The following is a 17,917-nucleotide window of genomic DNA, read 5'->3' as shown; positions in this document are numbered from 1 at the left end:
TAAACATGAATCAATGAAGGATTTCATTGTGCAAGGGCTTGAATGCTGTCTCCCTTTACAAAGTGAAACCAAGCAACATAGGTGACAACAGGCTTTGCTTCCACATGAGCTCAATGCCTTCTATGCTCGCTTTGGCCGTCAAAACGTGGAGAAACCGTCTCGAACTCGCACAGCCCCAGTGACCCTGTGATTTCAGTCTCTGAGGCTGACATGAGAGCATCCCTCAGGAGGGTAAACCCACAGAAAGCATCCAGCCCAGATGGGGTACCCGGCTGACCACCAAAGACCTGTGCTGATCAACTGGCTAGAGTGCTCACCAGTATCTTTAACTTCTCATTTCACAGTCTGAGGTACCCACCTGCTTTAAGCAGGCTTCAGTTATACCGTTGCCTAAGAAGATCGTGCTGATCTACCTCAATGACTATCGCCCAGTGGCACTGACACCCACACTGATGAAGTGTTTTGAGAGGTTGGTGATGAAACATCAACTCCTGCCTGAGAAGCGACTTGGATCCACACCAATTTGCCGACTGGAACAACAGGTCTTCACTCAACCCTGGAAAAACTGGACAGCAAAGATGCATACATCAGGATGCTCTTTATTGACTACAGCTCAGCATTCAATACCATCATCCCCTCAAAACTAATCAATAAGCTTCAAGACCTGGGCCTCACTACCTCCTTGTTCAATTGGATCCTGGATTTCCTCACTTGCTGACCCCAGTCAGTTTGGATTGGCAACAACATCTCCTCCACGATCTCCATCAGCACAGGTGCACCACAAGGCCGTGTGCTCAGTCCCCTGATCTACTCACTTTATGCCTATGACTGTTAGGGTAAGCACAGATCCAATGCCATATCTAAGTTTGTTACAGACATCACTGCTGTAGGCCGAATCAAAGGTGGTGATGAATCAGGGTATCAGAGAGGGATTGTAAATCTGGCTGAGTGGTGTCATAACGACAACTACTCATTCAGCATCAGCAAGACCAAGGAGATGATCATTGAGTTCAGGAGGAGGAAACCAGAGGTCCATGAGCCAGTCCTCATTGGGGGATCAGAGGTGGAGAGGATCAGCAACTATAAATTCCTCGGTGTTATAATTTCAAAGGACTTGTCCTGGGCCCAGCACATAAGTGTGGTTATGAAGAGAGCACAGCAACGCCTTGACTTAGGAGTTTGTGAAGATTCAGCGTGCCATCTAAAACGTTGACGAACTTCTATAGATGTGTGGTGGAGAGTATATTGACTGGCTGCATCACAGTCTGCTATGGAAACACCAATGTCCTTCAGTGGAAAATCCTCCAAAAAGTAGAGAATACGGCCCAGTTCATCACGGGTAAAGCCCTCCCAACCATTGAGCACATCTACACAAAGTACTGTCACAGGAAAGCAGCATCTATCATCAGGGACCCACCACCACCCAGGACATGCTCTCTTCTCACTGCTGCCATCAGGAAGAAGCTGCAGAAGCCTCAGGACTCACCACACCAGGTTCAGGAACTGTTATTACCTCTCAACCATTAGATTCTTAAACCAAAGGGGGTAACTTCATTCAACTTCACTCGCCCCACCACTGAAATGTTCCCACAACCTGTTTCAAGGACCCTTCATCTCATGTTCTCGATATCTATTGCTTATTTATTATCACTGTTTCTTTTTTTTGTATTTGCGCAGTTTGTTGTCTTTTGCACACACTGGTTGAATGCCCAGGTTGGTGTAGTGATTCTGTTATGGTTATTATTCTATGGATTTATTGAGTATGCCCGCAGGAAAATGAATCTCAGGGTTGTATACATATTTCAATAAAGAATTTACTTTGAATTTTGATTACCTGCACACGAGTGTGTGCAGATTCAGAGCTCCACATGCAGAACTATTTACACGTGACTTTAATCTACGTCACCTGAGCCACGGCGCCAGTCAGGTCGGACCCGTACCTCACCGGTTCAGGTCCGGAACTAAAATTCTGCGTCAAATGTGCCCGGACGCCTGAGAGGCGGTGACACGGAGCGCGTTGGCGGGGTTTTACTCCACATCCGGCTGGCGTCGGAGCAGGCCGGCATTTCCGTTGGAGCCGTGTTCTGACCGGAAGTACACTGCGCGCCGCGGGGGAGGAGGTGAGAGGTTGTTTACGTCGGGGGCGGGAGGGCCTCCGCCCGAGAATTCCGGGGCCGGGCGTTCGTCAGCGGGCTCAGGCCGGATCGGCGCCTCCTCAATCCCGGGGGGCGGGGGCGTGGGGGGTGGGGTGCAGAGGTCGGGTCCCGGAGCGGGACACCGGGCTGCCGCCTCCTCGCCCAACCCCGGATCCGGCTCTTCCCAACGAGAGGCTCTGACGGGCCGGGGATGCGGGGGAAGGCGGCCTGTTCCCGCGGTGGCCCACGGCAACCCCCCTGTCTCGCAGCGGGAAGGGGGCCAGTGAGCGGCTGCAGGCAATGCACCGTCCGATAAAGATCCGCAGAGAGAGAACTGGAGAAGATGGCATCGCCGTGCATCCGCGTCCAGAACGGACAGATTGTTCAGTGTCTCTCCAGAGACGATAACTGGAGTTCGTGCATTCATTGAACATAAAACAGAAAACAAATCCAGCACAGTGTGGGCACTTCGGTCCACGATGTTGTACCGACCAATCTCAACCTACTCTATGCTCAGACCATAACACTTATTTTCCTTGCATCTAAATATATAAATGTCTGTATTCTATCAGCCTCCACCAGCGCCGTGGCAGTGTATTCCAGACACCCACTACTCTCTGTGTATAAAGATATATACCTCTGACATCTCCCCTAAACTTTCCTCCACTCATCTTAAACGGATGTCCTCTGGAGTTGGCAATTGTTGCCTGGGGAGGGGGGGGGTGAAGGGCACTGGCTGTTACCTCTGTCCGTGCCCCTCATCATCTTATGCACCCCTATCAAGTCGCCTCTCCTCATCCTTCACCCCAAAGAGAAAAACCCTAGCTCGCTCAACCTTTCCTCCTACATGATGGTCTGTAATCCAGGCAGCAACCTGGTGAATACACTCAGCACTGTTGCTAAACCTTCCACCTGCTTCCAGTGATGAGGATTCAGAGGAGATTTATGACGATTTAAGCTCGAGCATTTCTCTTTAGAAATGAGGTAAGCAGAATTGAACACGATACTCTAATTGTGGTCTGACCAGAACCTTGCAGTTCTCTAACTCAATCCCCCTGACTAATGAGGGCTAACACTCCACAGACTATTCCCAATGTGTTCTGTTTTATTGAATATATCCAGGATGTGTTTAATTTAACACAACAGTACCTTAAAACGGTATGGAGGATGAAAAACAGGAGATGCATTGGGAGAAATATTTTCTAAATGCATCAAGTTCCTTGTCTGCAGTTCTGGAGATCTCACCATACAGTCTGGTCAAATAATATATCAGAAAATGTAGATTATCAACATACGGAAAGTGTGCTTAATGTATTAATTTTCATGTAATGTGACATTTGTAGATTGGTTTATCAGTGTCACTTGCCACAATGGCATTTTAAGTAAAAGTGCTGAGATATGAACATTCTACATTTTATTTTTCTAAACTCTGTTGATTTAAATAAATCAAGACAACTTCTGTTTGTTAAAAAAAACTTTAAACTGGCTTTTTTAAGACCATTCTGTACAGTGGTGAGAACAAATTTCTTCACACAGAGGATGGTGAATCTTTGAAATTCCACGTGACATAGGAGCAGAATTCAGCCCATCGAGTTTGCTGCACCTTTCAATCTTGGCTGATACATTTTCCCTCTCAACCCAATTCTCCTGCCTTCTCTAGAGAGGTAGTTGCACCCAAGGTGCAGCCTGTGGCCATCCCCCTCAACAACAGGTACAGTGTACCACTTTGGGTACTGTTGAGGATGTCTTAGCAGAGGAAAGACACAGCAGTCAGGTCTCTGGCACTGAGTGGCTTAGAAGGGAGGGGTGGGGTTGGGGGAAGCGCTGAGCTGTGGTGATCGGGGATTTGTTAGTTAGGGGAACAGAGAGGAGGTTCTGTGGACGAGAACAAGATATCTGGATGGTGTCCTCAGCATTCTAAAGTGGGAGGGTGAGCAGCCAGAGGTCGTGGTCCATATAGGTACCGATGACATTCATTGGAAGAGTGACGAGGTTCAGCAAAGCGAGTTCAGGGAGTTAGGTGCTGAGTTAAAGGACAGGGGTGTGATCTCAGGATTGCTACCCGTGCCACGTGCCAGTGAAACCAGAACTTGGAAGATCACACAGTTTAACACACGGCTAAGGAGTTGGTACAGGAGGGAGGGTGTCAGATTTTTGGATCATTAAGCTCTGTTCCAGGGGAGCTAGACCCTGTACAGAAGAGATGGTTTGCACATGAGCTGAAGGGGGACTAATATCCTAGCAGGAAGGTTTGATAGTGCTGCTTGTGGGGACTAATGTCCTGAGTTACTTATATTTCAATGCAAGAAGTGTAGAAAAGGTAAATGAGCTCAGGGCATGGATTAGCACTTGGAATTATGACATAGCCATTAGTGAGACTTGGTTGAAGGAGGGACAACTCCAGGGTTCCATTAGTTTAGACATGATAGAGCAAGTGTGATTAAATAGGGAGGGGTGGCATTACTAGTCAGTAAAAAAAGAAGCCATAGCAGTGCTCAGTCAGAACACACTGGAGAACTCATCTAGTGAGGCTTTATGGGTGGAACTGAGGAAGAAGGAAGGTATGACCAAGTTAATGGGGCTGTACTACAGACCAACTAACAGTCCCCTGGATTTAGAGGAACAAGTTTGTAGTTGACAGAGGTATACAAAATTATGAGTGGTATCGATAGGGTAAATGCAAGCAGGCTTTCCCACTGAGGTTGGATGAGCGTGGAACAAGCTGCCAGCGCCAGTGATGGATGCAATTTCATTTCAACTTTTAAGAGAAATTGGATAGCTTGGTGAATGGGAGGGGCATGGAGGGCTATGGTCTGGTGCAGGTCAAGGGGCCTGATTCTGCGCAGTAGTTTTGTATGATTCCCTGTAACCTTTGACTCCCTTGTTAATCAAGATGCTATGAGCCTCCACAGCCATCTGTGACGATGAATCCCACAGATTCACCACCCTCTGGCTAAAGAAATTCCTTCTCCTCTCTATTCTAAAGGGATGTCCTATTCTGAGGTGGTGCCTTCTGGTCATAGACTCGCCCACTAATGAAAACATACACTCTATTTCGACCTTTGAGTATTCGGTACATTTCAATGAGGTTTCCCCTTCATTCTTCTGAACTCCAGCAAGTACAGGCTCAGAGGCAATAAATGTTAACCCTTTCATTTCTGGGATCATTCTTGTAAACCTCTGCTGGGCTCTTTCCAATGTCAGCACATCCTTCCTTGGATATGGGAGGCAAAACTGCTCAGAGTACTCCAAGTGTGGTCTGACCAGTGCCTTATAAAGTCTCAGCATTACATTCTTGCTTTAATGTTCTTGTCCTCTTGAAATGAATACTAACATTGCATTTGCTTTCCTTACTAATGGCTCAACCTGCAAGTTAACCTTTAGGGAATCCTTTACAAGGACTCTCAAGCCCCTTTGTAGCTCCAATTTTTGAATTTGCTCCAGTTTAGAAAATATTCTATGTCTTTATTCCTTGCAAAATGCATGACCAGACATTTACGTACATCTGCCACTTCTTTGCCCATTCGCCTAATCTGTCTAAGTCCTTCTGCAGACTCCCTGCTTCCTCAGCTCTACCTTCCCTTCCACCTGTCTTTGTATCTTCCTCAAACGTGGCCACAAAGCCATCAATTCCATCATCTAAATCAGTAACATATAATATGAAAAGTAGTGGACCCAACACTGACCCCTGTGAAACTCCACTAGTCACCAGTAGCCAACCAGAAAAGGCTCCCTTTATTTCCTCACTTTGCATCGTTCAGTCAGCCAGTCTGTCCATGCTGGTATCTTTCCTGTAATATCAGGGTCTCTTAGCAGTCTTACCTTCTGAAAATACAAGTAAATAGCATCTATTGACTCTCCTTTGTCTATCCTGCCTGCTATTTCCTCAAAGAATTCCAATAGATTTGTGAGGCAATGTTTCCTCTTAAGGAAACTATTGCCAGCTTCAGCCTATTGTATTGTGTGCCTCCAAGTACTCCAAAACCTCATCCTAAATCATGATCTCAAAAATTTTGCCAACCATTAAAGTCAGGTTAATTGGTCTATAATTTCCTGTTTTTTGCCTCCCTCCCTTCTTAAGGAATGGAGCATTTGAAATTTTCCAGTCCTCTGGAACCATTCCAGAATCTAGTGATTCTTGAATGATCACTACTAATGCCTCCACATTGAACTACCTCATTCAGAACTCTTGGTCTATAAAAGAATGCAGGGGGATCTCACTGAAACCTACCGAATGTTATAAGGACTAGATGGTGTGGATGTGGAGAGGATGTTTCCTATGATGGGGGTATCCAAAACTAGAGGGTAGAGCCTCAAAATTGAGGGGCGTCCCTTTAGACCAGAGGTAAGGAGGGTTTTGTTTTAGCCAGAGAGTAGTGAATCTGTGGAATGCTGTACCACAGACTGCAGTGGAGGCCAAGTCCGTGCATATATTTAAGGCAGAAGTTGATAGTTTCCTGATCAGTCAGGGCGTCAAAGGATATGGTGAGAAGGCAGGCTATTCTGGACTGGGTTTTGAGCAATGAGGAAGGGTTAATTAGCGATCTTGTCGTGAGAGGCCCCTTGGGTAAGAGTGACCATAATATGGTGGAATTCTTCATTAAGATGGAGAGTGACATAGTTAATTCAGAAACAAAGGTTCTGAACTTAAAGAGGGGTAACTTTGAAGGTATGACACGTGAATTAGCTAAGATAGACTGGCAAATGACACTTAAAGGATTGACGGTGGATATGCAATGGCAAGCATTTAAAGGTTGCATGGATGAACTACAACAATTGTTCATCCCAGTTTGGCAAAAGAATAAATCAAGGAAGGTAGTGCACCCGTGGCTGACAAGAGAAATTAGGGATAGTATCAATTCCAAAGAAGAAGCATACAAATTAGCCAGAGAAAGTGGCTCACCTGAGGACTGGGAGAAATTCAGAGTTCAGCAGAGGAGGACAAAGGGCTTAATTAGGAAGGGGAAAAAAGATTATGAGAGAAAACTGGCCGGGAACATAAAAACAGACTGTAAAAGCTTTTATAGATATGTAAAAAGGAAAAGACTGGTAAAGACAAATGTAGGTCCCCTGCAGACAGAAACAGGTGAATTGATTATGGGGAGCAAGAACATGGCAGACCAATTGAATAATTACTTTGGTTCTGTCTTCACTAAGGAGGACATAAATAATCTTCCAGAAATAGTAAGGGACAGAGGGTCCAGTGAGATGGAGGAACTGAGTGAAATACATGTTAGTAGGGAAGTGGTGTTAGGTAAATTGAAGGGATTGAAGGCAGATAAATTCCCAGGGCCAGATGGTCTGCATCCCAGAGTGCTTAAGGAAGTAGCCCAAGAAATAGTGGATGCATTAGTGATAATTTTTCAAAACTCGTTAGATTCTGGACTAGTTCCTGAGGATTGGAGGGTGGCTAATGCAACCCCACTTTTTAAAAAAGGAGGGAGAGAGAAACCGGGGAATTATAGACCGGTTAGCCTAACGGTGGTGGGGAAACTGCTGGAGTCAGTTATCGAGGATGTGATAACAGCACATTTGGAAAGCGGTGAAATGATCGGACAAAGTCAGCATGGATTTGTGAAAGGAAAATCATGTCTGACGAATCTCATAGAATTTTTTGAGGATGTAACTAGTAGAGTGCATAGGGGAGAACCAGTGGATGTGGTATATTTGGATTTTGAAAAGGCTTTTGACAAGGTCCCACACAGGAGATTAGTGTGCAAACTTAAAGTACACGGTATTGGGGGTAAGGTATTGGTGTGGGTGGAGAATTGGTTAGCAGACAGGAAGCAAAGAGTGGGAATAAACGGGACCTTTTCAGAATGGCAGGCGGTGACTAGTGGGGTACCGCAAGGCTCAGTGCTGGGACCCCAGTTGTTTACAATATATATTAATGACTTGGATGAGGGAATTAAATGCAGCATCTCCAAGTTTGCGGATGACACGAAGCTGGGTGGCAGTGTTAGCAGTGAGGAGGATGCTAAGAGGATGCAGGGTGACTTGGATAGGTTGGGTGAGTGGGCAAACTCATGGCAGATGCAATTTAATGTGGATAAATGTGAAGTTATCCACTTTGGTGGCAAAAATAGGAAAACAGATTATTATCTGAATGGTGGCCGATTAGGAAAAGGGGAGGTGCAACGAGACCTGGGTGTCATTATACACCAGTCATTGAAAGTGGGCATGCAGGTACAGCAGGCGGTGAAAAAGGCGAACGGTATGCTGGCATTTATAGCGAGAGGATTCGAGTACAGGAGCAGGGAGGTACTACTGCAGTTGTACAAGGCCTTGGTGAGACCACACCTGGAGTATTGTGTGCAGTTTTGGTCCCCTAATCTGAGGAAAGACATCTTTGCCATAGAGGGAGTACAAAGAAGGTTCACCAGATTGATTCCTGGGATGGCAGGACTTTCATATGAAGAAAGACTGGATGAACTGGGCTTGTACTCGTTGGAATTTAGAAGATTGAGGGGGGATCTGATTGAAACGTATAAGATCCTAAAGGGATTGGACAGGCTAGATGCAGGAAGATTGTTCCCGATGTTGGGGAAGTCCAGAACGAGGGGTCACAGTTTGAGGATAGAGGGGAAGCCTTTTAGGACCGAGATTAGGAAAAACTTCTTCACACAGAGAGTGGTGAATCTGTGGAATTCTCTGCCACAGGAAACTGTTGAGGCCAGTTCATTGGCTATGTTTAAGAGGGAGTTAGATATGGCCCTTGTGGCTACAGGGGTCAGGGGGTATGGAGGGAAGGCTGGGGCGGGGTTCTGAGTTGGATGATCAGCCATGATCATAATAAATGGCGGTGCAGGCTCGAAGGGCCGAATGGCCTACTCCTGCACCTATTTTCTATGTTTCTATGTATGGGGTTGAGTGGGATCTGGGATCGGCACTGGTAGAACAGACTCAATGGGCTGAATGGCCTAATTCTGCTCCTATGTTTTATGATCTCTTACCCCATCTGGTCCACATGACTTATCTCCCTTCAGGCAATTTGCTATTCAAAAGGCCTGTTATAATTCGATACACAACAGGGCTGTTGTGGCTTTTTCGCTTAGTATATTGGAGACAGGTGTTTAAATATTAAGGATTTCTAAAGGATATGGGTTATACAGAAAGGTATTCTCAAGGTAGAAGATGAGTCATGAACCTATCCAAAAGTGGAGCAGGGGCCAAATGGTCTCCTAGCTCTATTTGTTTTTCAGTGATCTATTCATCTAAAATAGTGTCTGTAAACACTTTGATAAACCGCTACATTTTGCAGAGTTGTTCAGCTGATAAATTGAGACATTGATGTAATTATATCCTTGTACATTACTGTGTCCTCTACTTGTTACACTGCTTTGGCCACAAAAACAGAATAATGTTTTCTTTTTCCCAGATTAAATATGAGTTTCTGATTCCAACTCAAAAGAAGATATCATGGAAGATCCTTCAGAAATCATCCAGAAACTGCAACTTGCAGGCAAAAACAGGACCGAACAAGAGGAATATTACCAAATTATGAAAGTCCCTATTGGGGAGGTTCTAAAAAAGATTCTGGAGGACTTGTCAACTGAAAATCTAAGGGGTGATAAAGGATTAGTTGTGGATAATGTAAAGGATTTGCTTTTACATGCTGATCCTCTCTGGCTTCTCAACAATTATTGTCAAAGTGAAACTGTGAGTATTGTTCAAATGTACGTGGACCTGGCTGTGGTTTTGACCCAGTACTCAGCATTGCCGCAGTGTGAGTCCGACGTTGGGGAGCTGCCTGACAGTGCCTATTCCACAGTACCTGGGAGGGCCCACAGCGTGGCGGAGGTGTTTCAGATTCTCCTCAGTAAACTGTCAGTAAGGCCGATGCAAGCGACATCCAGCTCTGCTGGAGTTCCGCCCAGCTCTGTTTTGAATGGCATCTCCCCACACCTGGTCATTTTCTGCGCCACACACTGCCAAGAGATGCCATGGACCAACGCAGCGTCTCGGCTGGCTGCAGATGAGCTGCTGGCCGCCACAGTGCAGGCATCCAGCTGCAAGACTCTTGTGGAGCTCCTGTGTGGGTCGCAGGAGGATGGCGGGGGAGCTCTGGGAGCTGTGCTGCATCTGATGAAGCCACAAATGAGCAAGTGAGTCCATTTTACGTACATCATCGAGTGGTCAGCGGTCTCTGATAAACTGTATCTCCTCTCAGCTGGTAGGTAATTCACCCATCTACAGGTAGTTGCCGGCGAGGTGAGAGATTCAGTGTTGTATCTCCATGGCATTATTGCCAGAGCTTGTACTGCTGGCAGGAACTGCACACACCCCTCTTCCCCAGCTGCTGGATCTCACCTACGGGTGTGTCATGTCACTGCACTCTTCTTTGCTTTTTTCATTTTTTTTAAACGGGAGTGCTAGTAACTGTTTTGTGTGTGTGTGCAAATTTCTACAGAAACACCTGGAAGTTGAATCCAGCCACAAAACACGTATTTCGGTGGCTGCTGCAGAGGGTGAGGAGGCCTTGGCTGGCTGAGCACCTGGACACAGTGCTGCCCCCATCCCTCCTCTTCTCAGACGACTACAGGACAGAGAATAAGATTCTGGGTGTGAGGTGTCTCCAGCACGTCATTGACAATGTGGTACGTGGAGGCCAGAGACTGGGGCTCGAATGGGAGTTGCGAGAAGGGGTGGGGGGCGTTGCAGAGGAGTCTGAGAGAAAAGAAATTCTGTGGAAGGTGAGACATGGCAGCATCAAGTGCCACACTGTCTTCCAGGTATTAAACTGAAGCTCCTGTCAGCCTGTGTTCTGCGATCGAATCTGATAATGATTCATACAGCAGAGTTCTACTCGTACTCCTGCCGGGGTTCGTACTCACAGTCTGTGGGACCTTCTGCAAACTCTTTATCTGCAGTGCAGTGACTGCAATTGGATGTGGAGCATTGGATTGTATTAAAATGCTTCACAAATGTGTTATTTTAAACCTAACTGGAGGATTGTCTCTTACTTCAACATTGATACTCAAATCACCTACTTGCTGCCTGACATTAAATGAGAAATGCAGTTGGCTTACACTTGGTTGGATAAGGGTGGCTAGTTGTTCCAATGGACAGTAATCATGAGTTACTACTGGAGAGAGAGGGACGGTGGATTACAATGGACGTTGTTGGGCCCTGTAGCTTTCTTGCTCGTATTTCATTCTATTTTGAAAGTGTGCCTGTACACCTAACAGTTTTTGTGTTCTCTTTCAGCCTGCTGCAGAGCTCTTGCAGTATAACCGAGCGCAGGTGGTGTACCATGCTCTCTTCACTCACCTGTACACTCCCGAAGCCTCTCTCATTCAGGTGAATAAAGTCCCTTCTGAACACTATCCCCCTTGTAATGGCCTGAATAGGACATTCGTTCAACCTGGTCTGTCCTACCTCCCAAGAAAAATGATCGCATCAGACCCTGTAGTCCATCCTCCCTCTTCTGTCTATCATCTCCCAATTTTCTCTCTTGCCACTTAGCTGCACTCGGGAGTAATTTGCAGTGACTGATTAACCTAATGTGGGAGGAAGTAGACCATCCAGGGGGACACGCAGGAGGTCACAAGGAGAACACGCAAGCACCACTTAGGACAGCAGCGTCAGGATCGATTCCAGATCCCTGAGCGTTAATTGTGGCATCACCCTCACATTGACGTGGTAGCCTCATGAATTGCAAACTCCTCTAATATCCAGATACAAAACCGATTTTGGAGGCCGTTTTGCCCATCAAGTCAATGCTAGCTCTCAGAACAATCCAATCAATCTATTACTCCCACTTTTTTTTAAACCTGTCTCGTACCTTTCAAAACTGCTCATCAAGTCTGCCCTATTCTACCACACAGTGGTAATTTATTGTAATTCCCCTACCAGCTAGCAGGTATTTGGGACATAGCAGGAAACACATGCAATCACAGGGCAAACTCACACACTGATCAGGACTGACTGTGTCACTGGAGCTTGGGGCAGTAGCACTGTCTCCTGTATCACTTCACCCCTCATTGTGCCTGCCTACTTACCTACAGTCTTTGTCAGGCAGAGCGACTGAAAGTGGAGTCTTACCTGTTATAGCAGTCCAGTCAGTTGCCACTCTTTTAGGTACATCTGCTCATTAATGTGAGTATCTCATCAGCCAATCATATTCAAAGTAAATTTATTATTGAAGTACGTATAATGTCACTATGTACAAGATTCATTTTCTTGCGGGCATACTCAGTAAATACAAGGAAACACGGTAGAATCAATGGAAAAAAAACAAGACAGACCCTACTGTGCAAAAGCCAAAAAGAGGAAAAAAAAATTAAGTAATATATAGAGAACATGAGATGAGTGCCTGAAAGTGAGTCCGAAGGTTATAGATGAGTGAAGTATAGATAGGCCTGATGGTTGAGGGGTAATAATTGTTCCTGAACCTGGTGGTGTGGGTCCTGAGGCTCCTGTACCTCCTTCTTGATAGCAGCAGCGAGAAGAGAGCATGGCCTGGATGGTGGGAGTCCTTGATGATGGACGCTGTTTTCCTAATGTTGGGAACTATCAGTGAAGATGATCCTGTCTCCACCATTTTCTCCTGCCAGACCTGATAATTGCTGAACTTGTATACAGCCTTGGTGAAAATGCACTTCAAATATGTTCTTCCGTTGAGGATATACCTTCTGTCTATGCAACAAAGATTCGCCAAAATGGGTCCCAGGAGTGCACACTTGACCAATTGGGAGATCAGACTCTTGCAGAACTCAGCAGGGTTTAGAACCAGTGGTCACAATCTCAAAAAGCTCATCATTTTGGACAGATAAGGTTTTTTTTCTAAGGGGTGATGGAAGAAAATGAAGTGCAGGTAAATAGGCAGTTGTCTTGATAAATGGCAGGGTCACTGAGAATGAACTAACAGCTCAGTTGCCAGGAGTAGACTGTAGCTTAGCTGATGGCTCTTAAAATAAACCCAAATCTGATACTGACCTTCCTGTATGCAATGCGTTTGAGCAACATATTCCCCACCTCTTGTCCAAAATCAGACCTCCTGCATGAGAACGTAGCAGCCTGGAACCTTAATTCTGCTTCTCGCAGTCATCGTTGCTGAGCCTTCCAGCGTTTCCTCGTTTTTCATTGGAGCTTGTACATCAACCTCGACAATTCTACCCCCTTCACCCCCACCCAGAGAATATGAGGCGAACCGTAACTAATCCCTTCTCTGTTTTAGACTGTGCTATCCTGTTTACTCGACCTTCTCCCAGTCATAGAGAAACCACACGTCACCCGAGGACAACAGAGGGCAAATCACTATGACAAAGTATTCTGCCTGATACTTACCCATATGGAGGTTGAAGACAAGATCCCTCTTCGAAGAGTATATGCCAAGCACCTGCCTGTCTTCATTGAAAGGTCAGACTGTTGTTTATTGTCAAAATTAGCGTTTGGGTTCAATGTTCCCTCCAATTTGTAATGACCAGTGTGCGCAAAAATCTTGTGCTCTGCGATTTCTTTACCTAGTGACTACAAGATGTGCGTACTGAATCTTTAAATGGAAGCAAACCTGAAGCTGTTCTAAGGATAATAAACTACCAAGTCCAGATTGTTGTTCATTGTTTAAAAGAAATCCAGTTATACAATTAAGGCTATGGTTACCTTATAAGGTAACTGGAGAATACACCCTAACAGGTGTATGTAACAAGTAATGTATTATATGAACTGCAACACACATAAAAGTTGCTGGTGAACGCAGCAGGCCAGGCAGCATCTCTAGGAAGAGGTGCAGTCGACGTTTCAGGCCAAGACCCTTCGTCATGACTAACTGAAGGAAGAGTGAGTAAGGGATTTGAAAGTTGGAGGGGGAGATCCAAAATGATAGGAGAAGTCAGGAGGGAGAGGGATGGAGCCAAGAGCTGGACAGGTGATAGGCAAAAGGGGATACGAGAGGATCATGGGACAGGAGGCCTAGGGAGAAAGACAAGGGGGGGGGACCCAGAGGATGGGCAAGGGGTATATTCAGAGGGACAGAGGGAGAAAAAGGAGAGTGAGAGAAAGAATGTGTGTATAAAAATGAGTAACAGATGGGGTACGAGGGGGAGGTGGGGCATTAGCGGAAGTTAGAGAAGTCGATGTTCATGCCATCAGGTTGGAGGCTACCCAGACGGAATATAAGGTGTTGTTCCTCCAACCTGAGTGTGGCTTCATCTTTACAGTAGAGGAGGCCGTGGATAGACATGTCAGAATGGGAATGGGATGTGGAATTAAAATGTGTGGCCACTGGGAGATCCTGCTTTCTCTGGCGGACAGAGCGTAGGTGTTCAGCAAAACGATCTCCCAGTCTGCGTCGGGTCGCGCCAATATATAAAAGGCCACATCGGGAGCACCGGACGCAGTATATCAGCCCAGCCGACTCACAGGTGAAGTGATGCCTCACCTGGAAGGACTGTTTGGGGCCCTGAATGGTGGTAAGGGAGGAAGTGTAAGGGCATGTGTAGCACTTGTTCCGCTTACACGGATAAGTGCCAGGAGGGAGATCAGTGGGGAGGGATGGAGGGGACGAATGGACAAAGGAGTTGTGTAGGGAGCGATCCCTGCGGAATGCAGAGAGAGGGGGGGAGGGAAAGATGTGCTTAGTGGTGAGATCCCGTTGGAGGTGGCGGAAGTTACGGAGAATAATATGTTGGTGGGATCCCGTTGGAAGTGGCTATTATACGAACTAGTTCTTTTGCGTTTCATGCCCTTTGGTTTCTTGGAATTCAACATAGTGAATCAATGATTTCTTCATCCAATCAGTATAAATAAGCCAGTTCTAAAATCTGCAGAGAAATCATCACAAAGGCTGTGTTGTCAACACCGTCCGCATCCGAAACCGGAAAGGGAAATGTGACTGTTTACAGTTGTGAAATATACTTAATGTACCAGAGGGTGACAACCTTTTGTGCGCAGTTTAAATTCCTTTGTGCGCTAGCAGCAGAAGATGTGTGCATGCGAGAGGGAACATTGTTTGGGTTGCAGACCCTATGGAGTTCACATCCATATGGAAACCCACCTGTCTCCACCCCAAATCCTGATTACCAGAAGCTTCACAGATGATTCTGACCTGTGGACATCAGAGGCTTAATACAACACTTATTACCTGGTGATCTTATTGCAAAATGTAGGCTTTGCTGGTAAGTGGAGAAACTAGAAAGCTGGGCTCATCCCTCAACAAAACAGCCACTACAAAAACTGTTCCAAATAACTCAGGAGAGACCGGGGAAAACCAATAACTCCTTGAAATTCCTCATTACAAAAATCACAGATACCACTAGGAATTTCTTTTCTCCTAATATAACCTAAAGAAACAAATGTGTTGTAGTTTTAAAATCATTACCATGCACTAATAAGCAATGTTTAAATTCCCTAAAAGGAAATGCTAACTAAGCAAACTTAATTGAAAGTTAAAAGCAGCAATCCTGTTTGAAATTGCCACTTGACAGAAGAGGTCTGGAAACCGTTCACATTTTTTATACAATGATTGGTTTTTCATTGTATACTTTTATACAGATATTTTATTTTTAGAAAAATGAGTAATCTGGAGCCAATCTTGTGAATACATGGATCACAAGACAGCAAGTCGCTGTATGAAAAGGGCTGTGTGCATATGGAATGCAGACACCTCTTGCTATCTCCATCACTCTGTGAAGTGAGACCAACAGGATATGCATCACTAAACCCTGATTTGCTTTTGTTGCCAGGCTCGGTATTCTGGTTGTTCGGCACTTGAAACGGTTACAAAGGGTGATTCTTGGATATCTGGAGGTGTACGATGGACCTGAGGAAACAGCGAGGCTCTGTGTTCTGCAGGCATTCCAGAGCATGATCCAACAGGCTTGGCCCAGGTACCACTATAACTAAGGAGAATCCACAACATTAGGGTAGATTCAAGACTGTTAGTTGTTACCAATCTTTCCTTTTTTTTTGATATTCAACAGGATGTCCATGAGGCTGGAGGTTTTGCTTAAATCCTTACTTAAATTCATATATGACGTGGCAACTGATCAGAGCCCAACTCCACCGCGGGTGAGGGAGGAACTGTTACACGATGCCACCCAATGCTTGATTCTGCTCAATCGCTGTTGTGAACGCAAAGTGACGGTAAGGTTGTGCCCACTGATCACCCAGCACTTGGGAGGTGGCAGGGTGGAGTCTTAACTAAAATTTCCTGAACTAATGCTTCAAAACATTTACTGTTATCCCTTCTACACTCATCTGTGCCTCAGTTGGACCATTCTGTCTGATTCAGAAAGTTGCAGTTCAAGTTCTACTCTAAGTCTGGGCACCAAAATTAAGTTAGATACCGCAGCAGAATACCTGGGGGAAGTGCTGTCTTTCAGAATCAGAACTTTGTGAAGTGTATTTTGTAGCAGTACCGTACAAAGGCAAATTACAAAATAGTACAAAAAAAAGGAATAATGAGGTGGTGTTCAGAAATCTTTAAATAATGTCCATCAGCCCCCTCAAGTGAATGTAAAAGAAGTTCATGACATCACAAATGCAGTTTTTTTTAATTACAACACTAATAAAACCACTTCTCATAAATGAAATCTTTTACCAAATACATTTTTATTCAAAGATAATTACTGCATTCTTAGCAAAATACTTTAAAATTGAAATAACTGCATTGGTTTCAGAGCCAGGGATCTAGTTTGCTGACGTGTCTTTATAACAATTACCAACAAAACTCTGCATTCCTTAGTTTCCAGAGGCCAATGAAAACTGTGCTAGAGCTGTCAGTTCCTCCACCATATTCAAAGCAGGTTTCAAGAAAGCTTAGATCAGAGTTCTTACACTCCAAAGGATAGCTAAGATGCTACTTGATTTTACCAGGCAACCTGTACCTGAGCCAGTGCCGCAGGGATAATGGTCCTTTCTCTCGTTTGTGCTCTTCAGGTTCTCCTGGAAGGAGTGCGGCAGAATTGTGAAAATGTGACCGTGCTGGAGTGTCTGCAGCGGGTTCAGCAAGACATGTAACAATTGTTGCAAATGTATCTGTACAGGACTGTAATAAACAGGCAAAACTTTGTGGTCATTGTCCAGCTCATTCAAATACTGGAAATACTCACTTCTGCCTCAGTGTCGGCACTCGTTCTCAAATGACGTAACAGGCTAGCGTACAAAAACTTCCACACTCGGATACTAAAACAGGTGATTACTGCTTGGTCAAACAGGTAAAAGCTTTGACAAGTCATTCCAGAACTTAATTGGGCAGATGAAGGCATAACCAACAAAAGGGTAGAGCAAACAGAACAGGAGTGCAGTGATCTCGGCATTCTGAGGGCTGTGGTTTTCAGGCAGACAAAACAAGCCAGACTGCTGAGAAACTCCAGTGTGAATATTGGTGGAACCATAAGACAGTCTCTTCAGGCCCTGTGCTTGGAAAGCATTGTTAATTCATGGAACTTAACATGGATGCTGAATACTGAAAAAGTTTCCTACCTCCCGATGTAATTGCACTACATAAGAGCTTAAGAAATAGCAGTGGGAGTAGGCCATCTCCACCATTCAATAAGATCATGGCTGATCTGACCATGGACTCGTTTCCACCTACCCATAACCCTTAATTCCCCTACTATTCAAAAATCTATCCCACTTTGCCTGAAATATATTGACTTGAGGTAGACTCCACTGCTTCATTGGGCAAAAAATTCCACAGATGCACCACTCTTTGGGAAAAGCAGTTCTTCCTCATCTCCATCCTAAATTTACTCCCCCCCACCCCAAAGCTTCAGGCTATGTCCCCCATTTTTAGTCTAACCTACATGTGGAAACAACTTTCCTGCCTCTATCTTATC

General features: G+C 45.3%; 1 protein-coding gene across 2 annotated transcripts; it reads left to right on the top strand.

Annotated features, from left to right (window-relative positions):
* The first annotated feature begins 1,970 nt into the window (after nucleotides 1-1,970).
* tti2 (TELO2 interacting protein 2) lies at nucleotides 1,971-17,229 on the top strand. Of its 2 annotated transcripts, none has more exons than XM_063056821.1 (8): nucleotides 1,971-2,120; nucleotides 9,514-10,240; nucleotides 10,546-10,732; nucleotides 11,343-11,435; nucleotides 13,315-13,496; nucleotides 15,821-15,964; nucleotides 16,058-16,220; nucleotides 17,016-17,229. In XM_063056821.1, the coding sequence occupies exons 2-8, from the start codon at nucleotides 9,555-9,557 to the stop codon at nucleotides 17,094-17,096; spliced, it is 1,536 nt and encodes a 511-aa protein (XP_062912891.1). In that variant the 5' UTR covers nucleotides 1,971-2,120; nucleotides 9,514-9,554; the 3' UTR covers nucleotides 17,097-17,229. The 2 variants fall into 2 exon arrangements, with proteins under 2 accessions (XP_062912891.1, XP_062912890.1); XM_063056820.1 differs by lacking the exon at nucleotides 1,971-2,120 and adding an exon at nucleotides 2,256-3,119.
* Nucleotides 17,230-17,917: the final 688 nt, after the last annotated feature.

The sequence above is a fragment of the Mobula hypostoma genome, chromosome 8, assembly GCF_963921235.1.
Source record: "Mobula hypostoma chromosome 8, sMobHyp1.1, whole genome shotgun sequence".
Classification (NCBI taxonomy): domain Eukaryota; kingdom Metazoa; phylum Chordata; class Chondrichthyes; order Myliobatiformes; family Myliobatidae; genus Mobula; species Mobula hypostoma.
This window is presented reverse-complemented; position numbering and strand designations above follow the sequence as displayed.